Genomic DNA, 22,000 nt, shown 5'->3' with positions numbered 1-22,000 from the left:
TTTAATTCCGTTTAAAACCTCTTTGACATTTTCAACATTCTTAGTAGTAATATATTAACGAAACTCAAAGCATTCTTGAAAGTTTTACTTTACCCTTTTAAATCGTTTATTAACTGACACATGAAAGGATGATGAGAAGAAATGAGAAGGGTGTACCTGTGCTTACATTTTCGTATGACTTCGTGGAAAGAAGATGGAAGTCGAACGTATAAATCGAACTTTAAAATAGGTTAAACAAAAAGCCCTACCTTTGTTTATTACTATTTTTATAAACTAATTTCTTGATGCATCACGATGATGTTTGAAGAATCATTACTAATAGTAGAATAATGTAACACTAATATCTGTTATTATAATATATTAACACGTTTACAGCGTTACAAGCTGCGCAGCCTGAGGTCATTATTTCTCCTTTCTCTTTTTCTGTATACCTTTTTTTTCACGTTACCATTTCTTTTTAATAATTATTATAACATCATAATATTACATCACATAATTTTCTGAAAGTAATTCCATTTATTATTTGACATTTGTAAGTTGTATTTTATAATTAGATTAAAATTCTTGTCAGCGCCGCTACTTCTTATATGACTCCGTATTATAATTCTATTTTACGTTAATTATTATAAAAATACTCACACATACACTAGTTAATTTAAAAAAGGAAAATAACAATATAAATATTTCCTGTTCAACGTTATAAAACACTGAAATCCTTACCTTCACTAAATTCTTCTAACTGTTTTTATATAATGAATACCATGAGAATTAATTAAAGCTCTTTCCGTGATTGTAAACGATAGCATTTTTGATGAAAAGATCGACAACAATAGGCCTACATTTTTAATCGTTAATATAAGGTTGGATTATAAATATAAAACTTACATTTTCTTATTTGTATTGCCCTGTAAGGAAATTTTCGAAATTTAAATCTTAATTATTCTAAAAGATTTACTGAGCTCATTATAAAAGTTTTCAGAAGTCATTACCGGACCGATATTAACATTTTTAGTTGGATTTTAACTGTAAAGAAAAAAACGCATAGGAAGTAATGGACTGTAATCTGAATTGGTTACTGGCTGGGGTAAATTGAACGAATTACGGTAAACATACAGCCTAGAGCTCTTGAAAATAAAAACGCCAAAAAAAGTCAATATAAAAACAAATGACTGCTAAAAATGAATTAACACTTTTATATTTTTAATACTTTTTTACAGAAAAAATTAAAAATTTCTGTTCTATAAAATCGATGAAATTGTAGTATCTTTTTTTACAATTCGATTTTTATTACAAACATCCTCGTAAACGAACAACTATGTTGAATGTATCGAAAAGAATTCCTTTCCAATTTCTCTTGCCCACTGATATTGATCCAAAATAAGAGTTGTGTCAATTATTACAGTTATGTCACCCAACATTAAAAAATTACAAGCTGACATATGTACCTCTACTTTCCAAAAGAATTAATTTCTTATCGTTTTATGTGTGAAAAAAATATTAAAAATATGTTAATTTATTTATTCTATTTAAAATTGTATTTATATAATTATTCTCAGACCGACCAAGTAGTGTTAATTTTTTTTAAGATTTCATAGTAGCTTTTCATTTTTAATGTATGTATCATCAAAGATTACCTTTAGATAATTAATAATTTGTCCGGTTTATTAATCGAAAAACCTGTTCGGTGAAATTGATTAAGAAATAAAATTTTAATGATCTAATAATGCGACAATTTGAGGAAATTTAGTAATAAAATGGATTAACCTCAATTTAGATTTTTTCTTCTTATTAAATATAAACTCGTGTATATGCACAAGTATAAGTTAGTATATAGTATAAGTTAGAATATAAGTTTAATAACACTACATTAATTTTTAAAAACAAGCTACTGTATAAACTGTAAAAAATTATATATTTATAAGTTTGTAATTTCCTTATGATAATTGATCATTGTTGTTTAAGATGGAAACTGATATCGTTCGCAGATTTAAATAAGTTTAATCAAATAAATGAGTGCGTTTTTGTAAGTGTAATTGCGTGAACGTATGGGTAAAACACAAAACCGGTTATCATATTCGCTATTTTTATCCGACCTTGGCCTCCATATAGTACCGAAATTAGATAACAAGTAAACTTACTATTTTTAGTTCACAATCCTCTAATAATCTTTTATTTTGTAGTTAGTAATTTCTAGAGTACTCAACCTTAATCTTACCTATTTACCAAAATATTAAGAATTCCGTAGTAGTAAATATATATCAAATTAATATATTTGCTATGGACTGTAGAAAACAATTATGTAAAGTAACAAAGCGGGCTTCTTGCTGTTTATCAAAACCGTATCCTTAGGTTTTTGAATAATCGTAATATATTAATTAATTTTTTCTTGACTGAATTGTACTACAATATCAACCGGTTATGTAATTAAAATAGTCTACAGAAATTTTATTTATTGTTTATTAAAACCATGTAATTTTCAAGATTTATATACGTTTTTGGAAAAGAATTATTCCCAAAGATTATAGTTTTGAAAATACGAAGTGAAGCGTGAAGTAGTAATATCATTATCTATTCAATGCTTTGAGGGAAAACAACATCTCTAAATTTAATTTAATCTCGTCACTTTGATTATTTATGAGTAATTATCTTAATAAAACAACTTCCGTTTCAGGAAGAATATTTTTAATAATACTATAAGACTGTATTCAGAAGCTTTATACATTTTTTTTCTAATAAAAGAGCAAAAATCCATCAGTTTTTTTAATGGAGTGACGTAATCCTTTCATACATTTAGTTGTCTCAGTAACAGCAGCCTCATAATTCACATACATGAAAATCAAAACAAAAATAAATACCAGTATTTGTCGACAAAAACGTAAAAAACTTCCACATACACCTCAATAAACTTCTTCTGTTCTAAGATGTAACTTTAAACCTGACCGATTTCTTTCTTTAAAATCACATCTCCAAAAAAATTGTACCTATAGATTTTTTTGAAAGGGAACTCTTTCCAAAACAGATCTGCATATCAAGTATCCACCATCAGTGCGATTAAACCACAAATCTACTGCAGTATTAAATATTTGTAATTTATTTTACTAGTAAAACAAATCACATTCTTTTCTAAATGACTGAAACTTTTTAAAAAGTGAAGGAGGGAATGTCATTAAGGAATTACAGTAGAAATAGCATTGAATTGATGTATTTTAAAGAAAATAGTATTACACAATATTTTTAAATTAAATATTTAGTAAATCGGTCAAATTTTTCCATTAAATTATATCCATTACGTTATGTAGAACCCTCTCTTTTCAAGAATATCAAATCAAATCGCTACGAAATGTTAACTTCAAGTTTAAATCTTTAAATTTAGTTCTATTTTTAATTTTGATTATTAATTCCTTAATATGATTAATGCATATCTATTATAAACCTGAAAGTAAATAGGAAGTAATTCTACATAAAGTAATTTGCATATTTAGTTAGTTTTTAAATGTTTACAGTTATTTTTTTTAATACCTAAACATGTCATTTTAATATAAATATAAATGATTTTATTAGTGCGTGATATAAAATAACAGAAAAGTCAAAATAATTTAATTTTTTTATATATATATATAAAAATTTTATATATATATATAATTTTAGATGTATTAAAAGATAATCACACAACCGAAAGAAGTAGGTATTTAATAATAAATACCTACTTTAGTAGGCAAAATAGCAGCCGATAATCGAGTAATTAGTAACCTTTCCACGGATTACATTAGTAGGTAAAACATAAAGAAAAAAAATCTGATTTTATCATTGAAACGTGAGTTGCATTTACAGCTAAATACCTCTCAAAATCTCACAAATGAACAGTATGTTGTCCTGTTATTAAGCAATATAACATTTTTATTTGTGTAAATATTTGTAGTAGATTTATTTCAGAGATGAGTTTCTTGCTTACTCTGATAATAAACCAAATATAAAATGTCCTCCTCTTCATTAATGGTTAATAACCAAAATTCATTAACATAATAATAAGGAAAGTGAAACGGGAGGTTTTAACATGCTCGGTAGTCATTAGCGTGCCAGATCTCCATCAGCAAATCTACAGTTAATCTTTCTTCACGTTTTCCCACACTTTTTTTACCGCAATTATTCTAAATGATCACTAAGAAAACTTATTTATTCACGCCCGATATTTTTATTTTATTTTATACCTTTTTTTATTTAGGACATAAAAATTTTAACCGATAGAAAATTACCTTATTTAAGACTTAAAAATCTAACACTGATGGAAAATACATTTATTTATTTTAGAAATATGTCATAATTACAAACGCATATCACAACTAGCACAATGCCACTTCATTTTTAGTACATATATATTTCTGATAACTTTCAAGCTTCTTGCCAGGTCTAAATCAATTTTTTATTCAGATTATTGCATTAACATATGGATTACTGGTTCACGACACTTTAAATGAATTACTGATTTCATTGGTTAAAATGCATGTGGAAAAATCAAACTCATCGTTGAACTACGACGAATTCACGAAATTTTCTTTAAACTAAATGTAAAAAAGTTTTATACTATATTCCCCCTGAAAGGTAAAAGAATTTTTCCTTTGATCTTTTATTTTAACAAGATTTAAAAGATATCTTGTAATAAGTGATTTTAATCGTTTTGTAGGTTATGTTCAAGAACTGTAAGTATTATTTTATTTAAATATCTTACATTAATTACAATTAACTTTTAACGTTTGTATTTTTTGGCTTTCAATTATAAAATTTTATTTTATTTAAACATTTTTAAAATGTGTTATTTGGGTGAAAGCGAAAAAAGGTGTTCGTCATTTTACCTTCTTTACACATCTCGTCTTTTTGTTCGGTCTTTAAAAAAACTATGCATCCGGTAGCCCTTATATTTTCATTACAACTTCATCTAAATAATTCATTTAACTATTTCAAATACTTGATCTAATTTTATTTTTTTTAAATATCTACACATAAAAAATTGTTACCAAAAGAAATGAAGTACAATTATTTTAAGGCTTAGCTCACGTACTTAATTTTGACATGCTCATTAGGTCGTAAAAAATAGACTCTTTTGTTCAGCCTAATGTTATAAGTATCTTAGTGCGTTATTTTTTTCAGTCATCAACCGTAAATAACTAGCTAACGGAGCTACCCGGGCTTGAAATATTGTGCCATTAGAATAATACCGACCCTTCGAATAAATGACTACGAGTATTTAATAATGATCAGCAATTAATTATAGTGGTAGTGAAACCGACTCCAATATTTTCAGAAAAATCAATAAAATTGTTCTAAAAATACTTGATTAAATGTTAAGTTCTTGCTCAACACTTGTACGGGTCAAGTACCGTAACTAAAAATAAGAAACTTCAATTACATTTTAATTACTAAATTTAGTAACTACACACTCTGACTATAATCAACAATAAAGTTTACAAAACAGAATTTGAGCAATTATGAAGTAGCAAAATTACAAAACATGGGAGAAGTAAAGAACACAGCAAAATTAAATTTGTTAGTATCAAACGTAGATTTTTTAATTGATTTTTTACAGATTATTAATTGATTTTTTTAAATATCTATAATATATAGTGTTCCATTTTAATCTCCCCAGGCAATTTAAAGACTTAAACAAACGTTCCTCAGATTGAAGGGGGACACCTCATGGTAACCTTCAATTTGATCTTGACCGTTATTTCAAGGTTAACACTATCTTTTTCAAACGGAATGACCTATTTTTGACCCCGCCAAAGAAAATAGCAGAAAATTTTACATTGAAATATGTAGTCACACTTATGATCTTGAACTTATTTTGAAGGTCATACGACTAATCATCAGATATAGTGTTATACGGTGACAGTGTTATACGAGTTACACGTTTTTGAAGGTCATACAATATTCCTGAAATATTTATATTCCGGGCCATTTGTCACGAAAACTATAGGTGAGGACATAAAAATGACTTTACACTATCATATAACACTTTTTCTAATGGTTAGACTATGGCCTTCAAAAAAGATCCAAGGTCATATGTGTGACCACATATTTTAATGTAAAATTTTCTCTTCTTTTCATTGGCGGGGTCAAAAAAAGGTCAATCCGTTTGAAAAAACCGTGTTAACCTTTAAATAAGATCAAGGTGAAGTTCAAAGTAAAATTCAAGATCACCATGAGGTTTCCCTCTCCAATCTGAGTAACGTTTGTTTTGGTAATTTTTTTGTATGTGCTTATTTTACGAGAAAGTCGCCTGGGGCGATTAAAATGAAACACTGTGTATTGCACACTGTTGCAAATAAACATGTCGGCTAGGAAAGAACAAAACCACATTTGTAATAAGAGAGGATGTAAAATATTTTGTAGTGTTGATGTTTGATGAAAATGTTGATGAGACATGTATCCAATCTTAGTTATTTTTAGAAAGAATTAAAAAGAATAATAATTTAAAGGAAGTCAAAGAACATAATCAATAAAGAAAGTAATGTCGCAGATTCATTTAGATATAGCAGCAGAGGAGATAGGAATAGAGAAGTATATTGTAAAAGCAGTCAAATGATTATTATTTTATCGACTTATGTTCAAGTATCAAATTTAAGTACTTCGCCTATTATTTGAGAAATATCATAAATAAAAAAGGGACATATTTACAGAAAAAAGCAATAAAATATTGTTAAAAAAAAATTAATTAAATCTGTTTTAAATTGAAATGTGGAAAGTAGCCTTTAATTTTAATTTTCTTAACGCTATTTAACTAAGATAGCGTACAGTCTAGCTTTAGTTTTAGCAAATCACTATCTTTTTTCTAATTTATTTGCAAAGGTTGATTACAAATTAGTTAATGCACTTCTGAAAATCTTGTTTTGCATCTGGTGTAACAGCGATTTAAAAATTAATGTACAGGTGGTACTTATGCTATTTTGTGTTTTGATGTAGGAAGAAAATAAAATTATAATTACGGACGATTTATGATTTCTTAGCTTAAGAAATTTTAAAATGTTAACGTGTTTTTAAAATAGTCTTTTGCTAGCGTATTTAAAACAAACGGAATCCATTTTTACAAGTTGAGACATCTGGCCGATAAGATCCGCTGCCTATTTACGTAATTTTTTTTATGAATTCTATCAACTCCTAAATTCATCCTAATGTTTTTTTAATGCCACACATATAATTTATAAAGGTTCCAGCTTTTTTTTTTTCAATTTCTGTGTTAAGATTTGGAAATTTTATATCGGTCAAAATTAATTATAAGGCATCACCGAAACAATTATGTGTATATTTTAGCATCATACGAAATTACTCACCCTTTAATAACAAGAAAAAAGAAAAATCTAACTTCTTAAAAATAAATTTTTATGAAATAGGTTGTTAATGTACTCATCCGCAATTGATTTCTTCGAATATTATTTATCTCATCATAAATTACTTACCTTAAAAATTACATTTAGTTAAACATAAGTAAAATTAAGTTCATTGCAGCTTAAAAAACACATCCTGCTGCAAAAAAGCTACTTTAATTATATCACTATTTATTATCAAAATTAATTTTTTTTTTAAATTATCAAATTTAATGAACGGAGAATTTAAAGTGTGGCTTTATAGGGCATTTTAAAAAGTTTGTATTTAAAAATTTAAAATGCAGGAATTTTAAGACTATAATTAGAAAGGAAGGAATTTTTTGATGAAAATATGAAATAAGTTGTTGAGCCAGATCGTAAAACAACCACGGTTAGCTAATTAAGCAAATTTTTGAGATTAAAATTTAAAAGTGAAAAAGGTTGTACAAAGGTGGGTAGCTAATTAATAATCAAAATTTAACTGCATACAGAATTCTAAAGTATATTTACCTTTTTAACTCTTAAGATAAATCAATTCGGAAATTTTGTAACTGGGCTCACATATACTTTAATAATAAATTATTTTTTACCAAATTTAGTTCCAAAACCTTCTACAGAACTGAATTAATTATAGAAGAGTTTGAAATGTAATCATTATAAAAAACTTAAAATATATATTCGCAAAATTGTTGAACGTCGAAAAAATTATCAAAAGTATCATTTCATCCACCGTTAGCTTTAACCTCTTCGTGAATTATGTAAAAAATATGCTTCGTCAGGTGATTCATTAACTATTGACAACGACTGATAAACAAAAATGCTGCACTTTATTTTTAATTAGAAAGCAGTCACTGAGAAGTGACAAGGATGTCCCTTCATTGGATGTACTTGCAATAAGAACACTTAACTTCCATTAGTCACATCAACACATTCCTGCATATCAATTTGAACAATAATATTGCAAATAAAATCGTGTGAATGAATGCCATATTGTGTATATTCAAATCTGCTACTCTTTGATCAACTGATTTTTGTAATTATTTACTGATCTCTATCTTGTATTTTTTTTTTTTTTTTTTTTTTTTTAATAAAAAGAATAACCAATAATCAACGTTAGTTATATCTTATGCTAATTTTCATTACTACTAGTATTTTATTTAGTATTTAAATAAATATTTACACAGATTATGTAACAAAGCGACAAAGACATTAGCAGCAAAAATTATATTTTGATACATGAAAATTAAAATCTAATTGTAACTTGATCCATCTTCACAGGATAGTAGATTTTTTTTTAAAATAGATAAAGCAACAAGTACGACAAAACCAAAAGAAGCTAATCATTTTCTGTTAACGCTAATAGGAATAAATTTTCCTCCGAGGGAAATTAATACTTCGAGAGTAAAAAAACACGTAAGTTGAATAACCCGCAAACAATCTCTTTATGAATTTTTAAAAGTCCTATATTTCCCTTTCTACAAAACGTTATCATTAGTATTTTGGAAATTATTCTAATAATTTTTATACATTAATTCTCTTCCGAATTCAACAATAACTTAAATGTTAACTTCCAGTTTTTATAAATTTTATTAATTAAAAAAATGAAAAGTATAAAAAAATAAAGTGTTGTCTACACTAACATCTCATATGAAATAGTATTAAATTGAGAATAAATCCAAAAATAATCTTAAAAAGATAAAACTAATATCTGCAAAATATTAAGACCTTCTATACCGAAGATTTTTCAAACGTAAATAATAAAAAATAAAAGGAAGAAAATAAAATAAAAGAGAAAAACAAAAGGAAAATAAGCTTTCACGCTAGTAAATTATTAAAATAAATTCTTCCGGTAGGTCGTGAAAACATTTTTCTTTAACTTCCCAACACTCCAAATAATGAACATAGGAAAATATCTGTTAAATTATCGTCACTTAACTTCCTCCACTTTGTTCTCACCGACAGTTGTTTTGGTAATTTCTACTCATTATATAAAAATAATATCACCAGAGTTTAAACGGGGTTCGAGGATGCAATTTCCCATGACGCGACGGCTCATAATCTATTAGACCATCTTACCGCTCTATTATATACTAGCCTACTATATATTGTGACCTATACTACCATCACTATCTCTGGAAATTGTATCTTTATTTATACTTTGAATAAATGTTTTAAGTATCTGAATAAACGTTAAAATAAAATAAAATTATTTTTATTACCATTACGTTCACGTAAATAGGTTTGACATTAATCGTTTAAAACCTATTTTAATGATCTTAAAATCTTCAGAAAAAACACGACATAATAAGCTTTAGTGTAATTAAATGATTTCGGTGTTGGACAATCCAGCTTGTTTCCACCTTATGAGCCAATATAATAAATAATTTTTAAAATGATCCGATTTATTGTTTATTGCACCAAAACACTTTATAAACCTTTTTAATAATGAAGTAGGATTAATTTGATATATTATACTTGTTCTCGTTTAATAAGATCCGGTGAAAAATGTGGGAAATTTGTTAAAGGATCTGGATAAAAGACAGCCGGTGTATTTCATATTAGATTTATATACTAGCTTTAATGTATTATCAGTAAACTTTTCGAATCTTTTCCTGTTATCCTGAAGTATGTTTTTATGTGGTAAAAAAGCTGACAACACTGTGGGTTGTTTCTGATGCTCGGCTTACACACACGTACACGCCCAACGCCCAATTTAATTAAAAATATTTATCATTTTATTTAAATATAATATTGTTTCGTTTATTTAATTCAATGATTTTAACTAAAGCGCGCGCACATGCCGTATTTAATTCGCGCGGGAGCGGCTGTAATTACGACGACGGTCGGCACTAACTAAACTAATATAATTTCACAACTAACGTACAATAAATTTCGCTTGTACGTCAGCAGACCGATATAACCGCGAGATTTAACGCACCAGGTACCGAGTCAACCGGGCCATTGAGTTCGAGACCCAGCCAGACCAGACCGTCTAACTTTTTTACACTTAAAAAATGATTAATTTATTAAATTCTACCTCACCTGTGACGTCACAACATAGCAGTCTAATCGACTACAACAGAGTTTTTTGTAGTGGGGTTACGATTTTACAAACATTTTTTTTTTACTAATATTGTTATATTTTAATTGTTCATAAATTTGCCTAATAAAAATATGACCTTAATTAGGCGAAATCTCGAAATACTGAAGGTGACCTTGCTCTACAGCCTCGCCTCCTTGACCTTTTCAGTTGAAAATTGAATGGCATGAATGCCCCATATATAGACATATTCTGACCAAGTTTGGGTAAAATCGGTCCAGTAGTTCTGGATATATAAAAGGTGATTTAGAGGCCAACACCGAACACACACACACATACATACGAACATTAACATCCTGAAAATTTCCATCCGGTTTTTTTGGGTTCCTTTGGTGTCAAAATTTCAAGATCCGGTGAAAACCGCATACGCCCAAATTGGACCGATTACAATACTTTCCCTTCTAGAGATATAGCGCTATCTAGACGGGAAAGTAAAAATTTCTACCCAAAAGACAGAATGATTAATTACCTGGGTCATATTCATCATGTACATTTATTGTTCCAGATTCGTATACAACAAATGAAATTTAAATATATATGTTTTAAAGTCCTTAAAAAAGAATGAATGATGATAAAAATTCAAGGAAAGTAGCACATTAACCAATTTAGATTGCTTAAACAATCTAAATTATTTCATAATACCAATATCATACATTAACATAGGGCTAAATAATTTTTAATAATAAATGTTTAAATAGTTTAAAATATTGTAAAAATGTAAACTGCAGTTAAAAGGTATTAAAGGAAAATTTAATTTCCTTTTATTACTTGGTGAGTATTATTGACATATTACTAGATAGGGAATCTTGGAGAGCTGCATCAAACCAGTCAAATGACTGAAGACAAAAAAAAGAAAAAAGAATTGGCATATTACACCAATAGTATTACATTTACATAACTAAATGCAAGGTGAAGTATCCAATATTCCTATAATAGTTTTAGAATTATTTGACTTCATTGGCATTTTAAGTAAAACTTAGTATTTTTAAAATTTTTATTAGTATTCTAAGTAAAATCTCAAAACTTATTAATATGATTTAGTCACGTAGTTATTTGAAATAGAAATAAAAATAAGCGTCATATAAGATTTATTAAATTGTACATAAAGATTATTCTGAAAGTGACTACATTACGTGAATTTCATCGCTTTCTTATTCTAAAGAGAAAAATTGTTGCCTTTCTATTTACAGTTCTTTATCACACTGTTAGGTTCACATTAAGTTACAACAGTCGATCTCGTAGGAACCAGTTATTTAAACTTTTTCGTTTCGTGGGTTTGAAGCTCTAAAAGAAAATATTTTAAGGTATATAATATAGTACCGTATTTTCAATACTCGTAGTTGTTGATTAAACAAAATTATGATTATATATATATAAAACATGTATATTGTTCAACCTATTATAAGCACTCGTATATTCTTTAAAAAGGTCTTACGTAAGTGTAATACTGAGGCGTGTCTACTTGTCATATAAACTCCAAAATATAATAATCTTTATGAATCATCTATCGGACACACCTGAAAAGGTGGGATCTTTCACCGAACCTAATTTAGGATTAAATGAAAGTGACTTACGAGGAGCTTATATTAGTTTGAACCGATTGTAATACAAGTTAATCGTAACTAAAACTAGTAATTAGGTTTCGATTCTTTAACGTTTTAAATAAAAATTTACTAAGGTTTATATTCAAAAGTATTTGTAAAATATTATTCTAAAAAGATGTCGTTCTGCTGCTCCACATAAGAGGTCAGTTACCTTTCTTCTTTCATTTGCTGTCCGTTCTTTTCTTTTGTTTCCCCTCAAGTCAACATCTAAATGAGTTATATATATTCAACATATACAGTTTCAAAATCCGTATGAATTAGAAATAGAAGCCTGTCAGAAATAGAGCGGTAATAATTAAAATTAATTACGATTAAAAACAGTTCTCGATGAATGACAAATCAAAATATACGTACGTTTTAAGTTTGTTTATTCATGCCTATTTCAAAACGAAAAAGTATATTAAAATACCAGTGGGAGTGATTGACAGTGAAATAAGGAATGAAATGAAGTATTACAAATACATTCGATTATTTTTTGCCTTTCACTACTGATGAACCTAATTAGACGTTTTATTTGCATCTATAAGTCCATCACTTCTATATAATAATTCTGTCACCGTATTACAGTACATTTCTTACAACAACATATTGTAAAATTATAATTCACAGACTGTTCTCATGCAGCACCAACTTATACAACCTCAATATCTAGAAGAATATTCGCATAAAATAAATTTTACGCGAATATAATATAATTTTCTTAAATTATATACCGTTATTTGTTAACTACAATAAAAGTCTTATCGTATTTGAAATAAAATAATTTTACACCGTACTTAAAATATCAAATTTTATGAATAAATACGAATAGAAACTGCATCACAAGTTATCTAATTTGATCTTAAGAAAGTTGTAAATCATCTTCATTGCGCACTTACGACAAATCGCCATTTTTATAACATATTCAGAGATTTTTATTAACAGCATTCAATTTTGCTATTTTCGTTTTTCTTAAGAAATGGAATCTCTCGTCACATAATTAAATCTTTTCTTCCTTTTTCCTGTTTAGCCTCCGGTAACTACCGTTTAGATAATACTTCAGAGGATGAATGAGGATGATATGTATGAGTGTAAATGAAATGTAGCCTTGTACATTCTCAGTTCGACCATTCCTGAGATGTGTGGTTAATTGGAACCCAACCACCAAAGAACACCGGCATCCACGATCTAGTATTCAAATCTTTGTAAAAATATCTGGCTTTACTAGGACTTGAACGCTGGAACTTCCAAATCAGCTGATTTGGGAAGACGCGTTCACCACTAGACCAACCCGGTGGTTCACATAATTAAATCTAATATTTTTCTTCTTTTTTTTGTTTTAGGAGACTTTAAGGTTACCCGGTTCAACCGGTACGGCGACTAAACCTACGAAATACCATTACTATCCCCACAACCAGCACATATACCTCCTACCAGAGTGCGCTGTACAACAGGTAAGTTCTTTAAAATAATTTAATATTAATAAAAATGTTTAATATTTAATATAAATGTAACCATTTTCTCAAGGAAAGTGCTTCTAATAGTATTTTTTTGAAGTCGTCAGCAATATTTTAAGTGTAGCCGATAATTTGGACTGAGAACCGATAATTAATTTCCTCATGAATTATTAATGAAACAAAACACACTATTGCATTTTTATTGTTTTTAAATGAATTCGATTTAAAGTTAATTAGAATTTACTCGCATCACATAAGGATAAGGCTTGAATAGAAATCTTTAATGTATTACCAAGCGACTACGCAAACGTTTGCACGGTAAAAATTTTTTTTCAATCATATTTATACGCTCAACATCAGGTTTTCTCATTATTGCCTCTCAATTATTCTTCTTACTCTTAATCCTAGAAAGATAGTCACGGTGGAATTTATTCTTCCTATTTTTACCACGTATTTTCTCTTATATACGTCCAAATAATCCTTGTACAATTGGATTTTCAAACACAATCAGAATTTTCTCTCTTAAAATTATCCGCTTGTCAGTTCCAGAAAGGATAAAAATTTGCAGAACTGTTTTTTTATTTTATTATTTCATTAAAAATTTTATTTTTAATTTCTAGATACAAAAATACTTGTCAGAACATTCTATAGACCCCAGTAAAGCCTACTTTCGTATTTCATTAATCTGTATTTCTCTTTTTTCCGTATTATTTGCTTAATGTATCTCCTAGTACTTTATATGAATTCTGTACTTCCGAAGTTGTGGTTCCTTAAAAAGAGATCTTCATTTCCTTCTTCGTATATTTTGATAAAGTATTTATATTTTCAAAAAAATGGAAAAATGCGTTTTTACCGTTTATTTTAAGTAAAATGTGTGTGGAATGGCCCAAGAAGGTACTCATATCAAATCTAAAAATATCTTAAAATTATGCTTAAATCGCGTTTAAAACTTTTCCCGATTTTTAAATGAGAATGTTTCTTACAGACTTTTCGAAGAAAAGTATAATAGTATTTTCGATCGCATGCTGAGAGAGGTGGTAAAAATAAATTTTTTGAGGAAAGAAAAGTACGAAAATACCATTCATTTAAATTATGGTTTCCTTATATATTTATTTATTTGTAGGCCTACATATAAAAATTTGTTGCTCAAAAATCTCCAAAACCGCTGGCTAGATCAATTTCATTAAAATTTAGTTATGCTGTAGTATTGAATATGAAATTGTGCATGTAAAAATTTCATGAAGATTGGTTCTGCCGTTCTTGAGTTACGCTCAATTTAATGTCGAAAATATTTGAGCGGGACTCGTTAGAAGCGTGGTTATGATACTGCAACTGTGAACGTGGAAATAAAATAAAATAACGAAAATTCGGTCTTCTTGCGTAGAATTGCGTAATTTTTTTTTCTAAAATATTTAACCAACCACAGCCGAAAGAATTTGTAAGCCTATCAAGTGGAAGAGAAGATTTTCAAATAATAATGCTATTGATTATTAACCGCTTACAGTGTAGTTTTCAAAGTGGTTATCATTGTTTCTTCTATTTTTTCCCTTTATTACTTGTCAAAACTACACTTTTTGTCTGGAACTAAATTTAGGTTCTTTGTTTCTTCTTCCGGAGAATAGACTCCAACACGAATTTAAGAGATCACTTTTATTTCTTTCTTAACAGACTCAATGGTTAAGAAAATGGTTACTTTTTCCTTACAATCTTACCTTAATGATGATGAGGAGATTAGTTTCCTTCTCTCTCTCACTCTCTCACACTATTCCACCTCTTTTCTATCTCTTTTTGTTCTTCGAAATATCCTTTACCATTTTACTTTTACATCTTACATTGTCAATACATTGTCCTTTCTTTTATGAATAATATTCATATATTTTTCCTTTTTTCTTAATAAAAATATTTGTAGCTTTTTTTCTATCGACCTTAATTTTAAGATCACATAAAAGCAGTAAATAATGCCCCATAACTGATGGTAGACTTTAATATAATGATCCTTTTGTTTATTCTGATTTAATACAATGGTTTAAGTTTTGCACGAATTTTAATGTAAATATTTTTAAAATGATTTTTGAAGATAAATGTGCATTTTCTTAAATATAACCTTGAATATTTATAAATTTTTGTGATAAATTAATGATTATAAAATATAATAATTTTTTTTTATATAACAACCACAAAATTTTTATATTAATTTTTTTATCAAAACAGAATCTCTAAATAAAAATGTCATTATTAAACTCAACCATTTAGTTATTAATTATTATTCTTCTACAAAATTCACATCGACTTAACCTATTCAAATTCAGTAAAATTTTAAAAGAATTAACATAATTTTAGTAAATTTTAAATAAAACATTACCAGAAAAGTAAAACATAAATAAAACATATTACCATAAGTAAAAGTAATAAAACATTTTACCATAAGTAAAGCATATATAGGCCACGTTTTTGTAGTCTAAGTTTCATTTCCTAACGAGTAACAAAAACAGAATTTGTTGTAGATGAGCTTATTGTGAATATTTCGCTCTTTTTATAATCCAAATTTCCTAACAAACATCTGACAGATTAAATAAATAGATTAAATTAAATGAGAATTATTCAAATTACTGTTTATTTTATACCTACGAGTAGGCTAATTTGTTTGCTACAAAAAAATAACGCCTACATATTCACATACTGAATATGCAGGCGTTATTTTGATACACGCATGCATGCTTGCAGATGTTTTAATTAACTTTAGTTAAAAAATTCAAAGATATTGTAATTGCATGTTTAAAAGTAGAGCAATGATTTCAGAATGGATTGTTAAAATAATCTATTTTTCCTTTTTTCTGTAATGTTGGAGACCTGACGCGTTTGATATTTTTATAATGGATTTGAAATATAAAAACTGTGTTTAGATAAAATATTCGAAAAACTCTTTCTTTTCGTATAAATAACTTATTGTTCCTCAAAAGAAGATGTAGAATTTTACGATTACCATTCATAAATAATGATAAATTTATATTGATAATTCTGTTATATAACTCTAATTAGCTGATGTATAAATCGTTATTAGATAGGGTATTCTTGTGATGGAGAAAGAAAGTGGCTCTTCTCTCACATTACCTAAGGAGGCCACCCTAATGCTCTCTAAACATTGAACTGCAGTTGATTTTGATAGTGTAGTGATCAAACTAACCATTGAAATGATTATCATTTATTATTAATTATTCTTATTAGGTAATCTGTAAAATATACACCCCCTGTTGTACAGGTAATTATACAAATGTATAACCAATTATTATTTGTATAACCTGTATGTACAGGTTATACAAATGTAATTATTTGAACTTGGAGTTAAGGTAGTTTAAATTAACTTTATTATACTTTCAACTCGTATGCGTACATTTACAAGTATATTTTAACGGTAAAAATGAAGTAAACGAAATTATTTCTCATATGCTAGGAACTGAGTTTGATAGAAGTATATTTATGTATTCTGTCTGCTTAATTTCATTTAAGGTGATTAAAATTTCACATTTACACCAGTACTTATTTGACTGATATTTCTTTAAAAGCTTTCTTTTTCTCTTTTCACCTTAAACTTTTCAAAACAGTCTGTGACATTGCATTTAACATTACTTACAAACAAATACTTTTTAAAAGAAAAAGCAACAAAATATGAAAAGTAATTACAATTACTTCAAATTTTTTTTGCTTTCGAAAGTATATTGAAATCTGTGCCTTTATTATTATTTTAAAAAAAATCTTGTTTGTCCTTGAATAACTTTTCCATTAAAATAATTAATAATTGATTCCTTTCCTTGAAGGCGGGATAAATGTCTGCTTTTAGGAAAATCAGCCATTTTTATCGATTCATAGTCCGTGTTAGGGTAGTTAGGTTGATTTTTAATTTACGTGCAGCAGACAAAGGCTGTTCTGTTGTACTTGTTCCCACTCTGTCTTGTCTGGCTCTTCTGTCCTCTCGGAAGGAAAGGATGCACATGGGGATGGAGGTGATGCATAAAAAAAAGAAGAAAATACTATTGCATGAAATAAAATCTATTAAAAAAAATTTCAAAGTTAAATGAAAAGCTGACAACAAAATTGTAATATTTTCTTGGCATTGGTTATTTATTCGCTTATATTGTAAAAATAATGATACATGAAAATACACCAAAAAAAGTTTTAAAAGCTGAAAAAATTGGTATTTTTAAACTTCGATCAGCTCCCCACCCGCAGTATTGCCACAAAGTATTTTTTTTTTTGGGGGGGGGTCACTTGCACTACCATTATGGCAAGGAAGATATAAAAAATATTCGGTTAAAACAGTGGTTCCCAAACTTTTCCGAATCGCGATGCCCTTTTTCAATTAAAATTTTTCCATGGCGCCCTACACTAATTTAATATATGACTACTCGTAAGTAAGAGATAAAATAAATAAAACTCGTGTATCTTCATTACAAAACAATTTTTTTTACTTTATTAACATTAAATTAATAATTAATGTGATGGATGAGCCTGCAAATCACTGCACATTTTCTCAAATCGTGAAATTAAACTGGATACGGCCATCCTCGTTTCCTTTCCAACGCTGATTTTTGCTCTACACTTGCTTTTTATTACAGCGACCGCCAAAAACTTAGCTTCGCAGAAATACGACGTCGAAAATGGAATTAAAATCCGCTGAGCCTTATCACTTAAAAGGAGATATTCATCTTTTATTGAAATCCAAAATTCTGTCAATTCAATGCTACCAAATTTTGCTTTCAAACTGTTGTCGCAAGATAAGCTCGATAAGAATCTCTTCTTCCGCAGAAGTAAATTCAGACGGAATACTAATGTTAAATGGATCATGAATCCACGCAAAGCTATCGAAATTTTCATTTTGAAAGTATATTTCAAAGCAGATAATTAGCTGTGATAAGTGCCCTTCAAACATGGTTTTTACATCTTGAGAAAGATCAAGTTCATTTACGTCAAAAACTGCTGCAATATTAATAAACAATCTTTGCCTGCATCTTCATTCAATTTTCTTCTCCGTAGTTTGAGTGTTTTTATAAAAGCTGATATTTTTTCCGTTGATTTCAAAAGGTGCATTTTTTCCCTGCAGAGAGATTAAGGGAATAAGCTTTTCAAAAATGTCGCATAAATATGCCAGTAAAAATATCGGCATCAGCTAAATCTTCTCCATCTTTGTATCCTTCCTCTTTAAGGAAAATAAAAATTTCTTGCTGCAATTCAGAGGTATGTGATAAAACATTACCACGAGAGAGCCATGGTGCACTGCTATAGTACAGCAAAGACGAGTATTCGGCTCCCACATTCTCACACAGTTTTTTTTTTTAAATCTTGCTTTCAGTGAACGAGATTGTAAAATATTTACCACATTCACCACACATTCTAACACCTGATTCAGTGCAGGACTCAAATGCTTGGACGCAAGCCGCTTTTCTATGAATAATGCAAGGTTCACTGTGGACCTTGTCCAAATGCACTGTGCATTTGGTAATTTTCTTCGAATAAGTGCCTGTAATCCTCCATAGCAGACAGACATGGAGCGAGCTCCATCAGTACAGATACCAACGCACTTAGGCCAACTCAAATTATTTTCAGATATGAATGTATCAAGAACTCGAACAGATCCTTAGCCTTCGCTCCTGTAATGACATTTTTTACAAAACAGAAGGTCTTCTTTAACATTATTACCATCTATAAACCGTACATAGTATATCAAATGAGCATCATCATTATTATTTTTTATTTATTTTTTTTTTTTAACTGAATTTTTACGGGCATCGACTGCTAAGGTCATTAGCCCTCGTCACATTCTTTAAAAGAAATTATTATCTCCATCAGGATCGTCATATGTAAGGGTGTAAAGGGCCCTTACATTTTATTTAAAAACACAAACTTCACAATAAACATTAAAACATAAAAGACAAGGACAATCACAAACACTTACGGGGTGTAAAGGGCCCCAATATTAAAATTTGAGAAAGGTTCTCAAAAGACCATGAAATTAAAATTAAAATTAAACTTATCAATACCATATCTTTCTTTCTTTCTTCTACGAAGTCTCATTTATAGTTTGTTTAAGCACCCTTGGGGTGACCAGAACCGCCGTTGAGCAGTATATCAGTCGTGCCAGGGTGCCGTGGCAGTTGAATCCTTCTTATATCAGGCCATAGGCATGCACGGCGTACACCCATAGCCTCGCGCCCTCAATCCACCCTTGAGGGTCCCCCATGCCATCATCGGACACACCCCGACTCACTGCTCTTGAATGCAGGTGAGCCAAAATGGCCTAGGCCAGAGGGCTACCTCCCGTCACTATACGTGCCACGCTTCGAGACTCCCTTATATGTATATATAAAACTACCGCTTAGAGTATCTTTTACCACAGCTTTAAACTTCCATTTTATAGACATTTAAGAAGTCCACTGGCGTGTAAAAATGCAACTATATTTTCTTCATTTCCATTATCCAGATCAGCTCTAATATTATTTGTAAGACGGAACCTCTTTCTGAGGTCCTCATATATGGTACACTCTTCTATTAGATGCTTGATTGTCAGTGTTTTATTACAAACACCGCACATTGGTCTCACTTCGCCGGTTAACATATATGAATTTGTAAATCGCGTGTGACCGATTCTAAGTCTGGTCACCGCTACTTGTTCACGGCGAGTCAACTTAAAGTCGCTTTTCCATTTATAAGGAGAAGTTTTTACTGAGTTTAATTTTGTATTTAAACTCCTCCATTCAGCGTTCCACTTATTTCTTACTATGTTTGTTAGACGGTTTTTAACATCTGCCACTCTTACAGGAAATGCATCCAAATCATCGCAGACTGTTGCCTTTCTGGCAGCTTCGTCTGCAATTTCATTACCTGTAATACCAGCATGCCCCGGAGTCCATACAAATACGCATCGCTGTCCTCGTTGTTTTAGAACGTATAAAATGGACAGGATGTTTGCAATTAGGACATCCTTAATGTTCTTGTTCCGAATTGCGACGAGTGCACTTAATGAATCGGAACATATTAGCACTCTCTCTTCGCAATAGTGTTCAGTGTAGCGAAGAGCTTGCTGAATTGCAGTGAGTTCTGCCGTGTAGACACTGGCCACATCTGGCAGTTTCCAAAAGTGGGCTTCTTCATTTACATATATTGAGCATCCAACACCATGTTCGGTTTTAGAACACTCAGTATAAATTCTAATATGTTCTTCGTAACTACTGACGGTTGCCAAAAATTCCCGTTGGATGATCACTGCTGGTTTCTTTTTTATTTCTCCTTGAGAGAGATCCAAACTTGTATTTACCGCTGGCAAGAGCCATGGCAGTATTTCTCTAGCAGAAATTGCTAGTGTCTCTGGTATAGCAATTTCATATTTTCTTCTTAATTCGTGGTACCTAATTCCGGTTGGTCTGGAATAGGTAGCACGATGTTCATATACTGCAGCCATAGGATGATTCGTAAACAATTTATTATTTATATGAGCAGGGAAAGCTCATACATTTGCTGCATATCTTAACAAAAGGATCTCTCTTATATAATGTAGTGGCGTTATTCCGGCTTCAGACATCAGACTAGCCGCCGGACTTGTGCGGAAAGCGCCTGTTGCATATCTTATTCCGCTATTATGAACTATGTCTAACTTTCTTAAGTGCGACTTTCTAGCGGATGAATATACGATACATCCGTAGTCTAGTTTAGATTGAACCAATGCTTTATACAATCTCAATAATGTCTCTTTGTCTGAGCCCCAATTTAAATTCGATAAACATTTTATAATGTTTAGGGCTCTTTTGCATCTATCACTCAAGTCCTGTATATGTAATCCCCATGTAAGGGATTTATCCAATACTAGTCCTAAATATCTTACGCTATCTTTATATTGTATTGGATTATCGTCAATTGTCAACGCAGGACTTTGATGAGGAATTCTCTTCCTACAAAAGTGTACACAGCACGTTTTCTCTGGTGAGAATTGGAATCCGTTATTCCTTGCAACTTCATTTAGAGCATTGATCGCTCGTTGCAATTTGTACCTCACCATAGCAGTCTTGTTGCTGGCATACACAATTGCCAGATCATCAACATAGACGCTTTTGCTGATTTCTACTGGAATGGCTAGTATCAATTTATTAATGGCAATGGTAAACAAGGTACCGCTCAACGGCGAGCCCTGCGGTATGCCATTTTCCAAGATTCTTTCACATGAATATTCATTGTTGACGCGTACTTGGAAGGTACGGTCATTCATGTAGTTGCTGAGCAGTATAGGCAGATTGCCACGAATGCCCCATTCATGTATCTGGAGCATTATACCATGACGCCAGGTCATATCGAAAGCCTTTTGAAGATCAAAGAAGACTCCGACACAATGTTTCCTTTTAATAAAGCTGTTATATATAATGTCCTCTAAGCTGATCATTTGATCAGTGGTAGAATGGTATTGCCGAAAACTTGCTTGATACGGTAATATCAGGTTTTCTTTTTCCAAAACCCAGA

General features: G+C 29.7%; 1 protein-coding gene across 1 annotated transcript in view; it reads left to right on the top strand.

The window, feature by feature from the left end:
- The window catches only part of dsx-c73A (doublesex cognate 73A), a 116,138-nt gene that overhangs the window by 67,341 nt on the left and 26,797 nt on the right, over window positions 1-22,000 (top strand). Inside the window, exon 2 of the mRNA XM_075354296.1 lies at window positions 13,388-13,495. Coding sequence (XP_075210411.1) covers window positions 13,388-13,495 — 108 coding nt within the window. The remainder of the gene's footprint in view (window positions 1-13,387; window positions 13,496-22,000) is intronic.

This window comes from Lycorma delicatula, chromosome 1 (assembly GCF_047948215.1).
Source record: "Lycorma delicatula isolate Av1 chromosome 1, ASM4794821v1, whole genome shotgun sequence".
NCBI lineage: Eukaryota > Metazoa > Arthropoda > Insecta > Hemiptera > Fulgoridae > Lycorma > Lycorma delicatula.
This window is presented reverse-complemented; position numbering and strand designations above follow the sequence as displayed.